General features: G+C 38.5%; 1 protein-coding gene across 1 annotated transcript in view; it reads right to left on the reverse strand.

The window, feature by feature from the left end:
• The window catches only part of tnr (tenascin R (restrictin, janusin)), a 126,455-nt gene that overhangs the window by 2,766 nt on the left and 100,251 nt on the right, over positions 1 to 23,438 (reverse strand). The window contains exons 24-28 of the mRNA XM_053330721.1: positions 12,264 to 12,394; positions 8,524 to 8,656; positions 6,722 to 6,873; positions 6,465 to 6,561; positions 426 to 587 (exon numbers count right to left, since the gene is read on the reverse strand). Of these exons, the coding sequence (XP_053186696.1) occupies positions 426 to 587; positions 6,465 to 6,561; positions 6,722 to 6,873; positions 8,524 to 8,656; positions 12,264 to 12,394 (675 nt within the window). The remainder of the gene's footprint in view (positions 1 to 425; positions 588 to 6,464; positions 6,562 to 6,721; positions 6,874 to 8,523; positions 8,657 to 12,263; positions 12,395 to 23,438) is intronic.

A 23,438-nucleotide genomic window follows, 5' to 3' on the forward strand; every position in this document is an offset into this window, starting at 1 on the left:
TCTGGCATATGGTCATGTTGACAGACGGAGAGAGAGGCATGAGAGAGAGGACAAAAGTGGAAATGTGGAGTAGTGCTGAAGCAGATTTCAGACATCAGGGAGAAGAAAAGATGGAGGGGAAATGATGCAGGAGGAAAAATGGCAGATGGCAGATGAGAAATGGGAAGGCATTTTCACTTGAAGGTTGGGGAAAGCACACATTTAAATTAAATTATACATTATTTATTATTAAATTATTATCATTACAGTATACAGTATATGTATATATATATATATATATATATATATATATATATATATATATACATAGATATCTATCTCTCTCACTTTCCATATATATATATCTGTCTATGTATTGTATGTATAATTCAATGAGTTTATCAATGTATGGATTTAAAACATTTCTAATGTATCCAGACACATACCAGCAGTGCCGTTGTACTCCCCTATCCTGAGCTTGTAGAGGTTTTTAGCATCTCCAATAGAGAATTTATCATAATTGGCGTAAACTGACTCCTGTCCATCCTTCATGTCAATCCTCAGCTCATAACGGCCCTGAGCAGAAATCCTCTGGATGTTGTCTAGACCTGGGGAGAAAAAAACCCACACACATCACATTGTATTTCTGATTGCCGAGAGACTAACTACATCTTGACACAGCCTGAACTTAAGTTTTATCTTCCAATTACACCAGCACTCACTCATTTTATCACTGAAGAAAGAATTGTGTCAAGTCAATACATTCACACTGATATGGAAGTCATCGTGATCATATTTTGAAGGCATAGAAAAAGTAACATAGTGCATGATTCAAATCATACAGCCAAAGCAGAAACTAATCTAATGAAATCCCATCTTTGATATGTACTGTTATTAGCTTTTAAAGATACTTTGATGGGTTTTTGACTATTGGTGCTATGGTGCAGTGTTAGCATGTGATTGATGTGCCAAGAAAACTAGCAATGGGCTGTCAAAATGTAGGGAAAACTGATTTTCTCTTGTGAAATGCAGTATGTTCCTACCTGCAGCTTTGCAGGTTAAAGGTTTGAATTCTTATAAAGCACAATGTCAGACACCGTTGTCAGCTGGTCAAATGTGTGTGGATGATTGGCAGTGTTGAGAGTGGTGGACACTGTCACACCCCCCCCCCCCCCCCATTCCACCGTTGCAAATGCCACACATTGCAACTTTCTGAGATATTCGTCTATGCTCTCTATCTCCAAGGTAGCAGATATGAGGCTCGTTTGAACCCTGCCTGGCGATAAGACCCCACACCGACCTGAAAGATTGGAACTGCCTTTACTATCAGATTACAACAAGCACCCATTTGGAAAAGTGCTCCTTCCCTGCTTAACCTCCACCAGAAGCATTGCATGTGCACTTTTCCTGAACCCAGAGAAAATTTTAAGAAAAAAAGAAATAATCCTGAAGCCTTCGCTGATAAGGAGTAGGAAGTAGAGATCCTTGAGAGCAGGGAAGCTAAGTTTGCTGTAATATGTCAATGGAAGATACAAATCTATGTTACACCCCAAAGACACTTAGGTTAACAAGGGAACAGCAATTGTTATAATAAAATTGTTAAACACTAAGTCATCTCTAATTTCAATTGTCCAATTTCACTGCATACTGTACAGTATCTGCAATTAATCTAACACCCATATTTTTTTTAACTGTTTTTCCTTTAACAGTTTTATGGGTTCAAACTGCTCTACTCCACACTGCAGCGATTAAAAATGCAGTTTGACACACCACTGCACTCCTGCCCTATTATACTACCAATATTATCATCTCGTCACATTTTATTACCAGCCTTTCTCTCACACAAAAACTAGGATGGGGAATTAAAAAAGGAAAGAGGAGAGGAGAGAATGGGATAATGATCATATATCGTACATGACCACCATGGTTTCTCTGTGTTATTACAGCATCAAACTGACATTGTGTTCCGCATGTAACAGGCTGAGGTCAGTGAGTATGGAGAATAGATTGCCCTAGTGCCGCAATAAAAATGGCCATTTTAAACTGTAACAGATAATAATGAACCCTTAATTTCCATATTCTTTACTGCTGGCTAGTTAAGTGTCTCTTCTTTTCAGTTTGAGTGGATTTAATATCGATGTTTATGGTTCAGCATTGTCCAATATATTACTGTTCTGTGTGTAGAGGTGGTAATTAGCTAAATGTTTGCTAAATGGCTCTCCAGGGCTACAGCAGTGACCTAATCTGCAGAAAAAAGAGTGAAGGTTGAATACTTTAGAACTGCTGTGACCATCTGTATGATGATTTAATGATTTCATTTTTATGTAAAAATGAATTTAAGGACACTTCATACACTGTAAACAGTAAAAAGATACAGCAACCAATATACAACTGTTTAAAAAAGCAATAACTACTTCTGATTGTTTAGGGTATTTAGTAGTAACATAAGAACATCGACATACTTGTCAATGAACAACACCGTATTTTATTTCTACAACTTCTGTGCTAAACATTTTCCATTTATACATTTTGGTCACACCACTATTTATAGTATAAAAGTGATATTTCAGACTGAAATCAATTCACTTATTGATTTCACACAAAATAAATTTCCACTGAGTTTCTCGTGTAGATTTCAACTTTTGTTAACATTGACAGACTAATCTGCTGTTGAGTCCACTGCAAGAAAAACCAGGCAGCATTTTATATTGATATGGAACCTAAAATGAATGACATGTTTGCAGGAATTTTCTCTAACATCAGAAACTTTCATTGTGCCATTGATTCTCTTGGATCTGATTATCGGGTAGTTACTATGGCTAGAAACTTACCATTTCAAACCAGCTTGACAGCTCTGACCTTTGAGGGAATGGAGAGAAGCGGAGAATCCAAAATTGAGAAAGCTATTATATAAACTGTGTCACACAACCTTTTCTTCATGACCTTCCTTTTCCTACTCCAAATGAGAGGCAGCACCAGTGAAGCTTTTGTCTTTTGTATCAATTCTGCTAGTAATAAAACCAGCTACAACAAATGGTGGCAACTACTTCACCTATTTTGCAAACACAAACAAAATAATATTCCTGTGCCATGTTCTTGTGAGACTGGACGCTTAATGAAATGATGCTCTAATAGGTCTTTCAATAGGTCTCCGGAGTAGTAGTCATAATAGGAAAAGCAATGTAAATGATAAAATTAATGGTTGGAACAAATTTGGCTGCTGTTCCAGGTTTTGTTCATGCTGGCTCACTGTCAATCTGTCATAACGTTACAGTGTTGGGTTATCATATTAAAAGGACCAAATAATGAGGTAAATGCATATAATGCATAAAAAATCAGCAGTAACTTAACATGACTCTGACATGGCTGCCCTCACTAGGCCTCCTGAAGCTGGCCAATCATAGCAAAAGTGCACTCATCAGGAAGGGGGGCTTAAAGAGGCAGAAGCTAAACCTGTCTGTTAAAATACAGAGGCTAAACTGAGGAGCTGCATAAAGCACCAGTATCAGATAAAAAGAGGAGTTTTTGAACTGTGGATCATGCAAAGCTACAATAATGGAGTCCCTAAATAAAATGATAGAGTTGGAAATTAGCATTATATGTCCCCTTTAATGTTATTGTAACATCTATGCTTTTGGAAAAACAATAAAACCATTTGAAAAAAGGGTTAGTTTTCTGCTGACAGCTATATTCTGTTTCAATGGACTAACAGGTCAGTTTTATGCAGCGGCCCTTACTTTTTGTGCTGTACACTGAGGCTATGTGTTCCCTGCTGGCATGTTATCTGTAATCTGGCATCACGGGGAGAAGCACTCAGGAGCCAAGAGTGGTTCTTGATGCTCCACACCCTGAGGTTACATTAAGCTGCTTTTATGCACTGAGAGGACAGAATACAGGACTGGAGAGAAGAAAGACAGGGAGTGATGGGGGTGGGGGAGAGTGAATCCAAAGCACCAAAAAAGTAAAGCAAGACCCTTGAGATAGAGGTGGCCTGGTGTGGTATAAATTCAGAAGTGGTGAGACGGTAGTTTGTTGCTGATTCAGCTGATGTGGAAACAGGTCAGATGAAATGTTGTACTCACTGAACCAGATATGCTCCATCTTTAGATTATATTGTGGATGGACAACGTTGCTATGTGATGTCTTCAGGTCATAAAACAGCTCAAACATTTTTGCCACTTTGTAACTGTTGTTTGCAAAAAAAAGATGGCTACCACTTTATGCTTTCTCTCCACGAACGGTGTGTTTAATGTCATCTTGCAAAGATATCTGTCCATTATTTATTTACGGTGAGTAATTGCTCCACTTTATTGAAAAACAACAGAAAAAAATGACTCATTTATAGCAGCAGAAAGCAATCCAACATTTCCTGTTGCGATAAAATGTTAGGAGCTACCTTTGAACACCCTCCCTGTCGTGGGGAACAAAAGTAACAAGAACAGACGACAACAGTATTTAATTTACCTCAACCACACCACAAACAACATGAAACAACAAATCTGTCAGAGCCTTGGCAAGCTATTGTACTAGATAGTCTTAGATTGTCAGGTCTGGATGATTAAGGGTTACATCTAACAATCTGTTTATGCTTTCACCTATTGCAGCGTGCTTATTCACTAATGGACTGAAGCTTGCCACAACCATCTTGTATTATGATCCATTATGTGTCAGCAGAGTTACCATGTTCCCTCTGTTATAATGTGGTGATAATGCAATGCCATAAATTCCCCCCCTACTGTTATTTAATTTCTCCAATCAAAAAGTTCAGAAAACATTTTTCTCAAGGTCCTGCATGTACGTAATGAAATATTCATGTAATAATTCCCTTTAATCATCTGCACCAAAACAATAACACAAAAACTGGCCTATGAAGAAACATGACTCATTTGCACATTTTCTAATGAATATAATTATTGTTTCATAATGAGATTTGGAGGAGAAAAAATATTCAACAGTCCATCAAAATGGGGAGGATGTTCTGTTGTTTTGTCTTTGAATCAGAGCAATGCTAAAAACAATTACCAAGTCATTTTAGGGAGAGATGAGTTTTCAGAAAATCCAGTAATGAATCGGATAGACTTTGTGAAGTCAAGTGCTGAAAGATGAGATGAGGGGGAAAAAGGGCTTCTAGCAGCATGGTTCTCCATCTTCATACACAGTGAAAAATCTTACAAGAAAGGTTACACTGCCTGCACAAGATATTGAAAATGTCTTTTCTCACCATAAAATGAACATATCAGTTGAAACCAAGTGAAAGCTATAACCCTCTATTGATTGTACCTATTAAATCCACTTCAGTCATGAAGACAGTGTCCAGATAAAGAGACAAATACATACATTCTACAACCAAGAAATCCAGTTGCCCTTGATTCAACCCTCCTTTGAGAGTAATTCAGAAAACTGGAACATAGACTGAACAAAATCATTGACAGGTTGAGGCTCAATATCAACCTGTGGCCTATAAAATTAGCACCTGACCAGTACTGGATTTTTGGGGCCATTGCCGACACCCATATATACACAAGATAAGATAAGATAAAATAAATATATTGATCCCACAGTGGGGAAAATTCATTGCCACAGCAGCTCAAAAATAGTGATATAGAAAAAACCCCAAACTAAAACAAATGTATACAACAATAAAATTAAAAACTAAATAAAATGATCCTTTTCTTCACTATACTTGGGGTGTATTAATCTGCCACTGAAAGAGCTGCTTAAGGCCTTCACAGTCAGATGCAGAGGGTGAGAGGTGTTGTCCATGATGGAGGACAGAAACCCTCCTCTCTCCCACCACCTCTATGGAGTCTAGGGGGCAGCCACAGACTAAGCTGGCTCTTTTAACCAGTCTGTTGAGTCTGTTCTTGTGTCGCTCAGAACATCCCCCTACCCAGCACACCACTGCATATGAGACCACATATGCCACCACAGAGTCAAAGAAGGTTCTCAGCAGTGGCCTGCACACACCAAACGATGAAAGGCTCCTCAGTGTGTGTGTGTGTATATCTATCTATATATATATATATATATATGTGTGTGTGTATATCTATATATATATTTACATGTATATATACATATACATACATATATAACGATTTATGCAACCGTTCGCACAAATGATTCTAAAACTATGAGGTTCCACCTCCGCCTGATTTTGGGCCATGAAAAACCCTGGTACTAACCAAACCTCACCTCCTCTCCTGATTTTATTGCGGTAGACAGTGCATATTTCTCATGCGGCAAGTAATTTTTCCACTACAGAAGCTCTTTAAGTGTGTGTCAAGATAGATTAAATTCAGTAGATATTTCCAGATAACTGACACGATCAATTTTGTAATGTTTGGTGTCCACAAAATAGGGCCAATAGAGTGTTGACTCATGCTAGACATCAAAAACAGTGACAAACTCGGGTGAAGCCTTTGTTTTTGAAACTATGCTGGGCATATTTTATCCCCAGATTGGGTACCTCAGAGTAAGAGTCTTACCAAGCCAGAACTCATCCTCCAGGTTTCCAAATCCAACCCGATAGTCACTCCACTTCCTGGAAAAGTCTGTCAGGCCATTCTGACGTCGCTGGAATACCTGAACACCAAAATGATGATGATGTGACAAGATCAGAAAAATATAAATCAGTGTTTGATGTTAATCTACACCTGCCCCCCTTTTCTTACCCACCTGACACAGTTAAAATATATTTGCACTAGGTACTATTAAAAGAGGGTGTATCTTCACAGTGACTTACAATCCAGCCTCCTTCATCAGTAGTCATGTCACAGTACACTTGCACACCCTGGCTGGGGTCTCTGTTGATGTAAATGGTGTAGACACCACTGAGCGTCTCTCCATTCAGCAGGTGTTGGGCACAATTCTGAGGTGTTGCAAACAGCCGACTCCCTGGAAAAGAGCAGAGGAGGTGGAGTAATGACATGGTGATCTATTTGTTTGTTTGTTACTTCTCTTTGACTTAATACAAGTGTAGTTTGTGTAGACTGCATAGATGGAATAAATTGCCTTTTTTTGTTTCAGAGCTGTACTACTTAATGTCTTTACATCAACGATGGGTTAAAGGGCTATGTTTAATGTGAAAGAAGTTGCCTGAAATAATGAACCCACAGTTATATTTAACCTGACTGAGACTTTAAAGGAACATTTTAGTGTCTTTCAAAAACAGAGGAGCTCTGGGAAACCCACTGTAGGCTGCAAACCCTGCACTTAACAGCCAATAGACACATTTAAGGTGCTTTCAGACAGCCAGCAGTTACTGCCACCACCTCCATTTTGTTCAGTGTAAACACAAAAGCAGCAATGCAACTGTGGCCGGTAGTAATGAGAAGAAGAGAAGGGGCTGTTGACATTCTCATGAGCATGTGTGGCTATTTTCTGCTGCTGCTGTCAGAGTTGATGATGATTCAACTTTTCAACTTGCAATCGCGGTTCGCTGTGTGGCAACCACAAAAGTCACAGCAAGCAAATTGATAGGCTACAGAAACTGGTTTTACTGGATTTAACTGTTCTGTTCAGTGACACCTTTCCTCTGGCAGTGAACAAACAGATCAATGAAGAGAAACGATCTGGGAGCAACATCAGCTACAGTTTAATTGTCCATTCTGGGTCAATAAACATTTGTAACATTAGTTAGCAAAACTTGCTATATGAACCTATTATATTAATAACTGTTCCCTCCATTTTAAGATACAGGTAATCAACATCGGTCTATAGCAGATGCAGAGGCAACCACTTGCTGTCTGAAAATACCTTTAATAACTAGCGGCTGAACACAGTGAAGCATTTAGCTGCCAGCCAGATATTTTACTTTCTTTGGTGGAGTCCAATCTACAACTAAAATGAGTGAACACTGGACTTCAATTTGCCTGGTGGCCAGAAACAAAACTCCAAATGAATACTAATGTTGCTGCATAAGTGTTGAATGTTCATCACAACAACTTAGTATGATAATACCGTGTTATGTTTACAGCTTGTTCTGCTGCCCCCAGCCAAAAATATCTAATAATACTCTTTTAAATGAAAGCAGCACTGAAAACATGTTAAGCATTCATCACACAGGTTCATACACTAGGTTCATTGCTTGGTAGAAATGAGAATATCAATATTTACTTTCGCTATGTTCACATAAATTCATGGTTATGGGCAACTTCATGATGCTCCCGAACCCTTGTTGGACTGATATGCCTGGCATCAAATTGCACACTGGGCTTTTAAGATCAGAGCACAGTGTTCAGCTGCAGGATTGTTGACTGTCACCCTGCAAGCGCAGCGTAATGGGAAGTCTCCCACACCAGGCTATAGTGAAGGGAGATCAAATTTGTGTCTGGCTTAAGGGACTCATTATTATACACCTTTGTGATGGTGTCTGTAATATGAAACATGGTTCAACAGGGGGGAAAAAAGGTTAACTTCTGTGAGTCCCAGAAAACTCTACCCATTACAATCACCTTCTTTTTGGGCTTAACTCAAAGAACGCAAACACATTTTGTGTGTGTGTGTGTGTGTGTGTGTGTGTGTGTGTGTGTACATGCACTGTACCTGTAATGAAGGTAGTGGAGACTACAGCGCTGGTGTCTAATCCTCTTGCAGCCTGGAGCTTGACGGTGTACTCTGTAGTCTCAGCCAGTCCCTCAAGACGAATCCAGGTGTCTTCTGCATCTAGGATCAACTCCTTGTGTATGAACACATATCAAATTTTACATGAAAGTTAAAAGATATTAGATTGCCTTCTCTAAAAGTAATCCTTTAATGTGTATTTAGTACAAACCTCAGGGTAAAAAGTAAATAATATTAGAATGCCCATAAGTTTCTGATAACACATCAAACTGAGCTTGTGACTCTTTAAAAGACGTATGGCAGCAAAGAAACACTGAAGCTATTTTTGTTCAGGAAACATATGACAGCTTGATTTGTGCTTCAGTAGCAGATTCTTTTGAAAACGCTAGAACAAATAAGTGAAGTGTATTTAGAAGGAATTAAAAAAAATGATTTTATTATAGCAAAATTACACTTCTGCTGGCTGCAGAATAAGTTTGGTTTCATGCGTTTTCATGTTTGAAAAGTGACTGCGCTGTAGAAAATGTTTCAAAAGAGAGGAACTGAAAAGCAAGAAAAGAGAAGGAGGGAGGGAGAAGAAGAGGGGGGCAACTAGGCAGACAGAACAAGATAAAAGACAGACAGCCAAGCTGGAAAGCTGGTAAACAATCAGGAAACAAACATTTCTATTTTGGGTGGAAAAGTCATGATGGTACAGTACAGTTAATTTCCTTTTGTTTCTGACAAGTCCTCTTTTATTGAAACATTCTTAAGGAGCCAATATGTTTGACCGTTCCCGATAAAGTATTTTCTGGGACATCAGTTTCTTAGATGAGGCATAAATACATCAGCAGATGTTCAATTGATAAACAAAAACTACAAACGTGCATGTGTTTGTGCGTCTTTTACTGCATGAGAGGGAACAAGCACATATTTGCCTGCCTATGCGTTACAGTTGGCCTGGCTACACATAAAATATGAACAAGTAAAAATGAAATATTCAGCCAGTTTGGGGGGAAAAAATCACACATTTTCAGGCAATGTGTCCATGTGAATTATGCAGGGAAGCAGCTGGTAAATTGTGTCTCTCTGTCTCTAAGGATCTGACATTTTCCCACCAGGTTTTCAGGGTCAAGATAACATTTTTGTTGCAAGTGAAACAGCCCTGTCACCAGGGGTACCTTAACATTACTTTAATGTAATATTAAGCCACCATCTCCCCCACCCACAAACCCAAACACCCAAACACACACACACACACACACACACACACACACACACACACACACACACACACACACACACACACACACACACACACACACACCAATCATAGCTGTGCATCGGAAACCTTTGTGACTTCCCTGATCCGATACTGTTCATGGCAGCAATGCAAAAATATAATAATAGTTTATTTTATTTTATTTTATTTTTTAAGTTAATTGGAGACCCAGGGTGCAGGGCTGAAGCGGCGGTAAGCTCACGCATTAGGACGCAATTACCTGTCACAGGTTTGCATTATCAAGGATAATAAATAATTGACTTGTTATCGTTAATGTATTTGTGGTTGAGTGGTTGGATGTTCAGCAGACGTGCGTTTGTCCTTGTTTGTGTCTGAAAGGTGAGGTGTTATCAATCCAGGCATGCACATAACCAAGTGAAACATGCATTTACAAACTATTACGGAAATGTTAATCAGATAAGAAATTAATCTCACAACTACAGCAAATTACAATGGTCCATTATCTCGGTGAAAGGAGAAGCTGGCTGAACAGCTGTAAGATGCACCAATGTGTGGTTAGATTACACCTGAGGAAATGCCACTAAATACTTTCAGCTAAACGAGGCCTAGTAGAGAAGACCGGAGGAAAGTAGAGAAGACCGGAGGAAAGTAGAGAAGACCGGAGGAAAGTAGAGAAGACCGGAGGAAAATCTCACATGGACCACTTCAGTCTCTGGCTGCGGAGAACATTTTCGCTCTGAGCATGAGTGGTTTGACTCACTTGTTGTTGAACTACTGTATATGAATTTAAAATGTGGCACTTGTTGTCGAGGCAGCACCGACAGAGGAGAATGAAAATTTGAATACAATCCAAAAACAACACGACCCACTATGGTGAAAAGATATCAACTGGATTTGCAAGATTTTTTAGATTTTTAACTTTCTTTTCAAGACAATTGCTGTATCATGCATCAATGTGACAGAAAAATGGTCTCACGTTCAACAAGCTACAGCTACAACAATGGACCTGTTTATGTGTGTACATTTGATAAGAAGGAGAAAAGCCAATGTGGCTGCCCATACTGTTCAGAGTCTGCTGCAGGCTGCTTGTCTAGTGATGGCATTACTGCTTTATACAAATATGGCTTAACAGTTTGAGTGGTTGAATGAAAACAAGCTCTCTCTCTATGTAGAAGGACAACTGACAGCATTTCAAGCCTACAAAGACAGAACCACTTGAAACTATAAAATATAAAATGCCAGTTTCTCCCTACTGAGTACACTTGTTTTCTCAATGGAAGAGAACATGACGTGATAGAAGGCATGTGTGCTATATGGAACACAAACATGACTTAAACATATCCACAATTGTGCAGTTTTGGAAATAGCATAAACAATGTTGATTCAGTAACAAACCAACATCCTTGAAAAGGACTGTGTATCTCTTCCTGAACATATCATGAAAAGAAGTGAAATGTAAAAGAAATCTTGATAGTTGTTGTTGCATTTTTTGTACATGGGTGACCCCTGATGGTCAACCACATACTAGTGCCACACACACAGGGTCAGGGAGGGCAAGAGAGAGTTAGAGAGAGAGAGAGAGAGAGAGAGAGAGAAGTGTTAAAGAGACTTGTAGTGTATCTTCCCTGCATCAGCATCAATGTGTTTTTAACTGTTTCCTTAAGATCATGCTATGCTGGGCATCAAAGGTGATAGTCTGTGTCTGTCTGTAGGCATGTGTGTGTGTGTGTGTGTGTGTGTGTGTGTGTGTGTGTGTGTGAGACAGACATATAATTGCCAATAAAAGAGAGTCTTCTACACAGCATCATGGAAAAACAGTTCCAGCCTGTTCGTTAACAGGCATGGTGTGTTCCAACACAGTTCTCGCTAATGTCTTTTATTACCATTAGTCAGCCCAGTCAAAAAGTTTAATCAAAACAAACAATGTCTCTACTGAGGCACATTAAAGTAATATTTCTATTGGACAGGCAATTTCACTGTGTTGTTCCCTAATGTTTTCACCAATGTGTGTGTGTGTGTGTGTGTGTATGTGTGTGTGTGTGTGTGTGTGTGTGTGTGTGTGTGTGTGTGTGTGCTCAAACATTCACACGCCTCCACATCAAGGGATTACATGATTGAAAGATAAAATTTGAATTTTAAAGTGCTTGTCATGAAGTTGTGATTCTGCATTCATTTTCTTTTTCCTGAACATTGTTTAACTCTCGCATAATAAGTTGAATAAATTGGAAACATTTTTTACTTTGCAGATATCCAAAAAAAGGGGATCCAATATGCTCGACAATATCTGCAGAATAAGGTTTCCATTTTCAGGTGTTTTGATTAACAAAAGTGCAGGTTATCTCCCTGACACGTTTGCAGCTGTAGCATGGATATTCAGGATATCCAGTATTGTACCATTTGGAAACACATTTTGGTTGCAGATAAGTTGTCTAAATATATGGAAATACAGTATATAGGATATCAACAGAGAAGTGAGTGGTCAGCTACATGTGCTACTTACTTTACGGCTGCCTTCGGTTGACTTGTAGGTGAGCATGTAGTTGTCAATTTCTGCCATTGGCGGTTGCCAGGATATGAGACCACTGCGGTGATTCACTTCACTGGCTGTCAGGTTCACAGGTGCATCCATGGCTATCAGACAGAGAGGAAAATATTAACCCTTACAGTCAGTTTAGTCTGCTGCAAAATATGGGATGTGGGACCTCCAAGGTAAAAAGAACAAAACAAAAAATATTTCTGCCCATACAGTGTTTTTATAAATGAGGAGAAACATGAATGTGAATTATAATTTATTCATTTAGACTTATATTGTTTCAACTTTCTATAGACGTTCAAGAATTGGGAATAATGAGTGAATAACTGGTGTTAAAAACAAGTTAAGTTCTGGAAAAAAATGTCATGGTTTCTGTGTTTAGAAAGCGAGCTACTGTACTGCACTGTATATGTGATTTTGATTTCCTGGTGTAGGTGGACATGTACACAGTATTTCCATTTTTGGGCTCTTTGATTTTCTAAAGAGTGAATTCTTTTGAACACTGCACACTGTAAAACATGATATTCCTGACACTCAAACACAAAATATCTGTTTGGAAAAACAGCACAAACATGTATGCTTACATGACTACATTTTAAAATGTTTGCTGCTGAGGTATTTAGGCAGAAACTGTTTTGTTATATTGTGTGCTGTAATTTTCAGTGTACATAGAAGGCGTCCCTGAGGTTGAATTCATAGCCAAAAGCTTTTTGGGCTTTGCAGAAATTGTGAAAGTTCAAAATCAGAGAATAGCCTGCAGAGTAATTTATGTAATTTGCATTTCTCACATCAGGTCATATCAACCCAAGGCTAAGGTGTCAAATTCAGGTCTCAATGCCACACAAATATGGAAATACGCCAATTGCAGCTCTCATGGCTCTGCTGAGAGTAAAGGTAGATGCTTGGCAAAACACTACATAACCTTTGAGATGAGTATGAGAAAAGCTTAAAATATCATCAAGGAAGCTCACACATTATTTGTATTCCTGCGATTTGGAAGGCACTAACCAGTTTAATAGTAAACACACATGCAGTATGTAACAACAATCTGAATGCATTATGCACAGCACAATTATACATAGTGTACTTATTACAAGATTTATCAGCTATATTAATAATTTACATTATTTCTACAATTTATTCTCTTTTTAAGGTCATTGTAGTATTTTATTATTTAGTAATCTTCCAAGTTGGACACAAAACTTAAAGTATGGATTTAATAAGAATTTTCATGAATAACAATAAACTGAACTCAAGGTCTGGTCCTGCAGGATTTTGCTCTTCTGATAGTTAATGAAGAAAAGCTGAGGCTCATTCACTGTCAAGGAGGAAGCACAAGGCAATACTATAATCATCAGCAACAACATAATCAGACACCGCAGTGAGTAAAATTAGAGATAAAGGGATACAATTACAACATTTTACAACAATTTTGTCAAGGGAACACGAGTTGCTTTGAACTCACTCTTTCTCTTTGACTCTCATGTGTGAATCAGAATATTTCCTTGTACTATTTTTATATTTGTATGGACTATTGCAGACCTTGCTGAAATTCATCTGGCGCATGAACATGTAACACATGTATTATTGTTAATTATCATATATATTAGTGCATAAAAGAAAATATTGCCTTCTAAGCTGATATCTAATTTTAATGGCCTTGATGGTTTTCAAGTTCAACTGGCACTTTAAAGGCCTGTGCTTTGTTATTGTGCATGTAAGAAATACGTCTTTCAAGCTGACAATCAGTGGCCTTGATGGTTTTATTGGAAATTTGTAGTTCACATGAGATAATCTGAGTACTAAGTGAATATGTACTTACCTGTACATTCATTGTACATTAAATCTGTGATTTTACATTTTAAAATAGATTCTTACAAGCTTCAGTATTAAGAAGAAAAAAAGGGATTAATAGCTATTACTTACTGTTCCGAAATCTCATTAAAAGAACATGTGTGAGACAAACATTAATCTTTGAATACTTTAATTTTTGCCTTTGTTTGGTAGCTAACACACACACACACACTTAGACACTATAAAAAGAGACAGGAAACACCAAGATAAAGAGGGGTGATGAAAAGTGATAGAGGTTTTAATCCAATCAGCAATGCTGTATTGTATGTGTCCAGTCTTAAACCACTAGAACATCAGCTCTCACCTCAAAGCCAATTCATTCCATGTAAACATGTTTTACAGCTGAGCACTGTCTGATAGGCAGATATGTGTGGACTAATTTACTGGATTAACAATGAGTATTTATGGCACCTGGACATTATATGATGGATTGACTCATAATAAGTAGCCGTGTTCATGGTAACGAAGGAACATGTCACCCAGTGCAACTGTGCTAGTTGATGTGCTTTTAATAGTTGCTGAAGAACAAAGGAGCTCTATACTACAGATAAATTGTGCTACACAAAGAACATTTGTTGATACGATCAATTCATTGATGGTTTTAAGCTTTTCATGCTATTTGAATATATCACCGGAATGAACAGGTAATGCTTGTGAACTACATGCGAGACACTTCGTACAGATAAGCTTCATAAAACTAAAACGTTTTTAAAAATCTGAATATTACTAAGGAAGAACAGCTTACCATCTCTACTTTCTAAGCAATTAAAAAGATAAGAGAAGACTCTGAATAAAACACTCTAAAAATGAAATACCTACAGAATACTAAAGAGACATTCTCCATGTACTTTAAATATAGGCCATTAGATGGAAAATGAAAATCTAAGTGCAAGTATTCTTAAATCCCTATAGGACTTGGTGAGAAGAGCAGTGGACTCTTTTCCGTGTTTAGTCACAACTTATCACAGCCTCAACAGTGTTCAAACCCTTGATCAGCAAGCCCACCCAAGTTTTACTGCACATTTCATCACATCATCCAAGTAACATTTTTGGTCCCTGTACAACTTTAAACAAGGCTTGATTATAGAGCTTTTTTTGATACTTTAACCACATCACAAGGAGACTCACCTCAATTTCCCCACCTTACATCACCCTTTTTGAGTCAATATCCGATCTTCCGACTGGTAGCGTTAGCGTTGACATGCTGTAACCTCATTTTAGCGTATGATAGAAAATAGATGACCGTCTACTCGGAAAATCAGTTTCCTGGAGTTACATCATGACTCTGGGGCACCTCGTCAGCCAGTCATATAGCACTCAGTGTAAGGGGCAGTGGAACATATTAAGTGCTGCGCTTGTGTGCTGTGTAATGTCACTGCTCTGAATACTAAATAAAGATATCTATTACATGGTTGTCTTTTCTCAAATTCTCTCTGTCTGACTTTTTCTTTCCAACATGGGCTTTCATAAACAATCTGAATTCTTAACTATTCCTAAGGAGTTGAGGGGGGGGGGGGGGGGGGGGGGGGGCTTAACTTTTATCTGAAAATCTGTCCCTGAACCTAACCCAGACCTGTACATGCAAGCAAAATCTACAACACCAACACTCCAAACTCCTCTTATTTAAATCCTTGTGTGTGTGTGCACATATGAGCAGATCAATGACAGCTCAGTAATTACCAGCATGTACCCAAGGTGATAACATCCTTAAAGATGCGGGGTGCCTTCTCTCAAAGGCAATGATAGGCAGCTCCACATTTGTGTGACAGAGGGATTGAGACAGAAAGATAAAGGAGGAGGGTAGGAGTGATGGAAAACGGGCGGGAAAAGAGTGCTTAGGAGTGAGAGGCTGAGTTGTACGCTTTTGAGATAAAAGCAGCACATTGTAGATTGTGTGAAGTGAAGTGCACCGGCGGCAGGGGGTCCCAGCACCCCCCCCCACCCCCTCCTCACACACACACACACACACTTTACTCTCTTTTCACTTTCTTTTCAAGTTGCAAATCGCTATATCCCCACAACACATATTGTAATACTTATGGTAAAGAGATGGTTCAATCATTACCATTGACATTACATCAGGTAAAAAAAGCAGACAAAGAATATTTACATTTTAACCTAGTTAGGACAATGTAAGAGGACAATGTAACAGTAATCAAATGAATATAGTGTACAATGCAACAAAAAAAAGTGTTTAATTGCAGTTGTTTAAGTCTGTTTGAACCGTTGGCTTAACTAATATTGCAAATTGACCGTTTGCCTCTGCAAACATGTAAAAAGAACCACTGCATAAGAAATTATTTTATTAAGTTATATTAAGTTTCTTAATTTGATATTTACACCCATATGCAAAACCTGTTCGGCAAGCAAAGGCAACCAGCCAGCCAACACACACATTCTGAAAGTTAATGTAGAATTGGTTAATTCATCATGTTGGATTCAAATGATGGTACAAAACATTTCCTTTTTGAGTACAGGCAATCAAGTTTCTCCAAAGTTTATTTAGGTTATTGTAAGCTATCAATGACATTGTTACGACAGCATGGCGCGTTGATAATTTGGAGAGATGAAGCAGTCAGAAATGAATGTGTTTCGTATTTATTTTTATTCTTTCTGATTTATTGTTGGATTTGGGGCATGGCTGCTTACAACAATGTTAAGATTCCTATTGCCTGTTTGCTGTTACTCAGCCACAGGAGTGTTACTGTCCTGTAAATTTGTAGTTTTGGGTAATTGAAGAAAAAAGCTTGCACTAGTTAGCTTCTTTGTGTTTGGAATTAAACCGCCACCCTATGGTTACTTAGCAAGTCTCCTATCGATCTATCTATCACTATACATACTGTACACACACACACTCATACTAACACACACACACTTTATGACCCCTGCACTTCTGGACTAAATCTAGTGCCTCAGGCTTTAGTCCATGGTGATGGTGCAAATCTCCAAATCCCCTACACCTTCTCGTCTTTATTGATCTACTCTGTATTTAATTTCTGCTTTTCCCTCCCCTCCTTTGTCTATTTCCTCCCATTCCCGCATCAACCTGGGCTTCTCCTCTCCTTAACACTCTCCCTCTTATCCCCATTTGTGCTTGAGCTTCTCTTCCACTCCTCTTGCCTTCCCATCCTTTGTCCACCTCCTTCTTCTCTCCTTATTTAACGAGCCTATGTGCCAGAGAATGAATGGAGTTTATCTTTTGTTCTTGTCATCCCCTCATCTTGATGAAGCCTGGCTCAGCATTATGTGCGCGTGGGGAATAGATGAGAGAAAGACTAGATGAGAGAGGGTATTTTTTAATTCATAGAAATAGAGGGCCGACCACCACCCTCATTTAGCTTGTCTTTATTATTTCTTTCTCTTCAGTCTCCAATTAAATATGTCTTGTCATTTCTCTCTCACACTCTCTTTCCAATTAAACCTTTGCATGGAAAGTACCCAAGCAGGTGAGCAGGTGTTGTCTAAATACTGGCAGCTCTAAAGCTCTATCTCCAGACACGGAGGTTTGAACAAAGGGATTGAGGTGAATAGGTTTGGCTACATTTAATGTCTCATCAACACACAATGTAAACAATGTTAGAGGGGAAAAAAAGAATGCAAACACAAGAGCAGCGTATGGGAAGGGCAACATGGGCAGCAGCAATATTTGTAGTAGGAAGACAAGAGGGAGGAAGTTATTCTTTTGGAGTGGTTATCACATCTCTATGCCAATTTTCTAGTGAGTGATTCTGCCTGGATGGTGCAGCTGTGACTTCTTTGAATATTTTAGGTCTAGCAAATAAACCAAATATGTTTTGGATGGATCCCACAGATGAAATAATGACATAAAAGCATATCCTTACGCTTGTTACAATCTCTGTGAATGCACAATAGCCATCTCTACATGGACAATATGACTGACATAGCTTTGTACGTCTGCTTGCACATTTGCATTCAGCGCCACTGTTCTCCAACCAATGCTCTGCTTCCGACAGTGCAGTTTGTTCAACATTTACAAATGAGTTACGTTTTTTGGGAATGATGGCTGCCTAGCTGAGGGAGCTTCTGGATGACGAGACCAGTTTTCAGCAGTGGTGACCTGTTAAATGAAGTTATTATAACTTAGGGTCAGCTTATGTCATCCAATTTCCTGTGTCTACCAATATAGGTGGAACCCTTTCATCTCCACTTTGCCTCAGTTCTCACACCCCCACCCCCATGCCACACCACGCTAACTCTGTGTCCTCGACCTTCATTCATCCGCCCACCTAATACATCATTCCAACAAATGTTTGGACTGATGTATCCAACAAAAGTGTTGCCCTTGACCATCAAACTGTAGTGCAGAATTTACACGATTCAGCAATACCACTAGTCCATTACTCACTGTTTTACATTTATATTAATTTCAGAATAATACATTTCCATTTCTAAAGTTACTGTATATTTCTTATTTATGCTATTTTCACAGTTATAGTTGTTTTCCAATAGTTTATTGCCACATCTTAAGTAACAGTTTTTAAGTTAAAATAGCTTAATCATGCAATGCAAAAGTAGTAGCCTCAGCCAAATTTCCAACATACAGTGCGGTTAAAATCATGACCTCAAAATAACATATATTACTTATTACTTGCACCAGATCCTAATCCTAATTTCCATATTCCATGTTCAATTTGTAGGCAATATGAGAATCATATTCAATCACTTCCCAGTGATGCAGCATCACGTTGTATTACAGTAGAAATACAGTTCAAACCTACAATACTTAAGGACAGTTTGTGTGTGTGTAACAATTGATAAATATATTGAAAACTCAGAAAAATATCTTTGTATTTTACATTGTTTGTGAGAGAAAGAGAAATGACATAAATTAAAATGTTACACTGATTGATGATTATTTACTATGTTGAGAATTACATTTAAAATAAAATAAAAATGTTCGAAAGAATCCATTTAATCTGAAGGATTGTCCTAATTAAGGGGAAAAATGACCAGGGTCATTAGACTGAGAGGCCGAGTGAGGAGGACAATCAATTTCAAACAGTTTGCTGTAAAAACAATGAACAGCTCAGATTTTATGGAGACATAAATTCTTAAACTGACAAAAATGCCTCAATTGTCCAAAGAGTTAAGATTATGTTTCTATAATAGAAGCACTCTCAGCACTTGGTAGACAGCAATCAGCCATAGCTCAGTAAAGCTGCCCACAGCAAGGATCTCCACAGTTTCAAAAACTTGCCAAAGCACTTCTCAGCAACAGGGCTCAGACACATGAGAGAGGGAAAAAAGTCTTGGTGCTGCTGCCTACAGTAGCAGATCCCTTATTTTCCAGTCCTATGGCTTAAATATCGGCCTTTGGGGAGCCAAGCTGTCTTACTCTGTGTTGAACTCTTGAGGCATGGAGGCTAGACAACAAAACAACTCTCAGCTGTGGTTAAGAGGCTTGGGAATCAACAAAGAACCAACACCACCCCCCTAACCCCCCACCCCCCAAAAAAAGACCAAACTGAATGGCTGAGGCAGTCCTGGACACATTCTGATATGAGCCAGACTCGTCTCTTTTCTCTCTTCGCTGTGTTCAGCGTGTATATGGAAAAACAATCCTAAGACAAGTCAAAACCTGATAGCAAGAATCTTCACTGAGCCCCTCATCCTTGTACATCACAAGTGCTATATACCAAATGAATCAGAAAAACAGCTCACAAGTTCTTTCCAAATGTCATCCTACATGTTATCGATCCTACTAACAGCGGCTGGGAAAGTGACGATTGGTCAGCATGTCATATTGCGCTGTGGTTAGTTTGTATCAACTAGTGTGTGGGAAAACGATCACAATAAAAAAAATTCCAGTGAATAAAGTCATATTTGCAGAAAAGAGGCTGTCAGCGCTGTCTTTGATGCCTTGAGTTTGAGTTTGTGAAAGATAATATATATATATATATATATATATATATAGTGTGGATAAGTTTATATGATAAGCTGTTTGCTTAAAGTGTTTTGCATCACTTTGGTGTGCTGCTACTACAGGCCAGTGTGAGGGAGTTGATTTGTTGATTTGTCAAGTGCATTGTATGTTGTGTTTTGCAGTGGGAAGTTGCGTTGCTCACTTAGTGACCCTTATTTTGAAATCTGCAATCATCTGTGCTGTGTATGCCTCGGGATGGCATTGTTGTATATTCAGTCACATGTATCAATAATAACCGTTGTGCTGTATGGTTGAGTGGTTTTCAGAGATTACCGTCGTCTTGAGCCATACACTGATTTGTGAGAAAATTACAGTATTTCAGCTCTTGGTTTATTGAAGTATAGGCAGACCTTCTCCCAGCCCAGCTCAGCTACGTATTCTTCTTTTGACAAACAGGTGTGTGATTCAGTCCTATAAGTTTATTGCAGGCCACACTGCCTCAAGGATCTAATAAATTTGCGTAGGACATCATGTTTGATGTATGTAGACGATGATCACACCTACTGATCACACCTCTACATGACCAGTGTGGGTCATCCATCTGTGTTGCTATAGTGGTAAACAATGAAGCTAAGCAACATCCTTCTTGGCGTAGTCGTGACAACAGCTGGAGGACACATCCTACAAACAAGGCTTCTGCTGCCTCAACTCAACAAGATTTTCTTCTTTGTTAAAATACCAAACATTGAGTTTTTGCTCATTTTACCTCCATTATTGGGTTTAGTGCTGGTGTTGTATTGCTCAGTGTGGCATTTCATGCTGAATAGATGTGGGTCATAGCAACAGTATGTTGTGAGATGCTTATGGTTATAGATGGTTATCCTAAATTCATGACACTGTCAGAATTTTGTCCCTGGCCATTTTTGACCTCACAATGCACTTTGGAGCCACATCCAAAGATATCGCCATGTTTCTTTCATGTTGGTCATCTTTTGTTGGGTATAAACACCACAGTTTATACCCAACTTAAAACAAATCATGGCTCCTTTATTGCCACTTTTCTGTTTGTTGTTTTATTTAATTGTGTTTTGACCATAAATGAAGATAGATAAATATCTTCAGGCAGACATGGGCTGCTTTCTTTTTACTTCTGAAGATGCACCCACAGCCAAACTGAATAGTTCGATTCACCAAGGACAATAAAAAGAAAAAAGGAGAATTTTAAATTCCATGCAAACCTCTTTCTTGTCAAAGTCTGTCACCTGCATTACCCACAATACTACCACTCCATTCACTTGACTGTGCAGATTCTTTTGTGTTAAGATAGTAGTGGCTAATGCAACCTTGAATTGCTGGCCTTTAGCAGAGATGAGGAGCAGGCAATAGGGGTCTAGTAAGCTCACTATTTTCTAATTCCACAAATTCCTAGTTTTTTTCATTTTCATTTTTTTTTCATCACTTGAGGCACGTCAGGGGCAGCAAAGGGCTTTATGCAACTGCTTTTAATATATGCTTATATTATGTACTCCCCAAGACATGTCAACAGACTTTGAAGTGTAAAATCAGCACAGCTCCCCTTTAACTCTGCGGCTAAGTGGAGAGACAGAGGAGCAAACTGACACTCAAAGACAGAGCTGAACCCAGGATAGTTGACCAATCTAATCAATGGTGTTATCCTCTGTCACAGCCCATTCACAAGGTGACATTTTCTACCAGAGAGGAACAGCCTGAGAAAAACAAGCACTGTGAGTACAACAGAACCAGACTTTAAGTTTTCAATTAGGAAGTTTAATTAACATCCTGGTAGGATCCCTTTGAGGTTGGGGGGAATAAGACAACCTCCTTGGTGTAACATCATCATCATCATCATTGCACTGTATATAGTATATGTGTGTACTGTAAGTGTAGTAGTTAAGTTGTGATGCCCAGCTGCCAGAGATTTTTCAAAAACTATGTGAATAGATTTGATATCCGCCCAAAGGTTCTGCTTGATTAAACTCAGGGATTATCCTTCATTGTTTCTTTAGTGAATTTTAGTTCTTTAGTGTAATCAGGAAACTTAAAAGAGCAATATCATTAAATTGAATTATAACCATGAAAGCTGTCCTTTGGAAGGCTCTGTTCTGGGACAATATGAAACTATATGGTAAAAAACGAGTGAAGGCCAAGATACCAGTAGTTATTTCAAAATGCATCACAGGTTGAGCTACGACACTTTGCATGTGTTTGCAGGATACATTTTTAATCCTTTTGGTATTATACTATAGAAAGAAGACATAATTACACATGTCCTTCCTCTTGAATGCAGGAATGTGATCTATTTGTGCTATTTCTACTCATACTTCCCTAAAAATGGAATGGCAAGAATTTATTCTATTAAACTCAGAGCAACAAAGGCAAGCATCCAACCATTTGCTTGATTTAATAAGTGAAGATATTTCTATCAAAACAAAATCATTGTCCTCTTTGCTCATTCCGTGGTGTTGCCTACGTAAAACAGAAGCTGATGTACTGGGCAGAGCATCTGTTTCCAAATTTGTATCATCTCAAACTGCCATGAACATTTGTTTATGACATACTATTTGCATATATAACGTTGACATAGCTGTAGGTAGATCTAATTTCCCTCGGCCTCTGTAGCCCTGCTCTTATATGTATGTCAGAGTTTGTTTCTGTTTCGAGCAATACATTTCTGCTGCACTGTACTGCAGGGCAGGTAGCTCTGGTACTCCTTGGGGGATATGAACTCCTCTGCTGACTGAAAAGTTTTTTTTTTCTTCTAGAACTCTAGAAAAAAAAACTTTACAGAGCTGCAACTCAGCTAAACTGGAGCACTTCACCCCTAACAGTCTTCTCAAGGGAGGTGCTAATAAAGGTGAGTATAATGAGAGCTGTAGGTCACCTGAAGGTGAAACTGGCAGAAGCTGAACTGAGAGTTCACAAGTTTAATCTTCATGGTAGCCTGATTCTGACCATGTCAAACTGACTAGCAAGATACTGACCTCTGTGTGTGAGAGATAAAAACTTTTCTAAATGCACATTGTGTAGAAAAAGCTGAAAATCGACCTGAATTGTACTAGTACAGTAATAATAATACTATTTCCCTTTGACCATTTCTTATATCCATTGTGTTGCAAACATCCATTTATCTAAGTTACTGATGGTAACAGGAAATATCCTTGATTTTCAGAAAATTAGAAACCTCAACATACTGATAATGATATGTTCCATTGTTTGACAACATACTAACAACCACTCACATCACAGAGACACAGCTTCTTGTATGCAGCAGTGTTTTAGAATCAGGCACCCCATTCCCCAAAACTGGCTCAGCAGCACATTTGATAGAGTTGGCTGAAAGATCCTACATGTTTTGTTTTGGTCTGGGAAGTCAGATAGAAAGA

The sequence above is a fragment of the Scomber japonicus genome, chromosome 12 (genome assembly GCF_027409825.1).
Source record: "Scomber japonicus isolate fScoJap1 chromosome 12, fScoJap1.pri, whole genome shotgun sequence".
Classification (NCBI taxonomy): domain Eukaryota; kingdom Metazoa; phylum Chordata; class Actinopteri; order Scombriformes; family Scombridae; genus Scomber; species Scomber japonicus.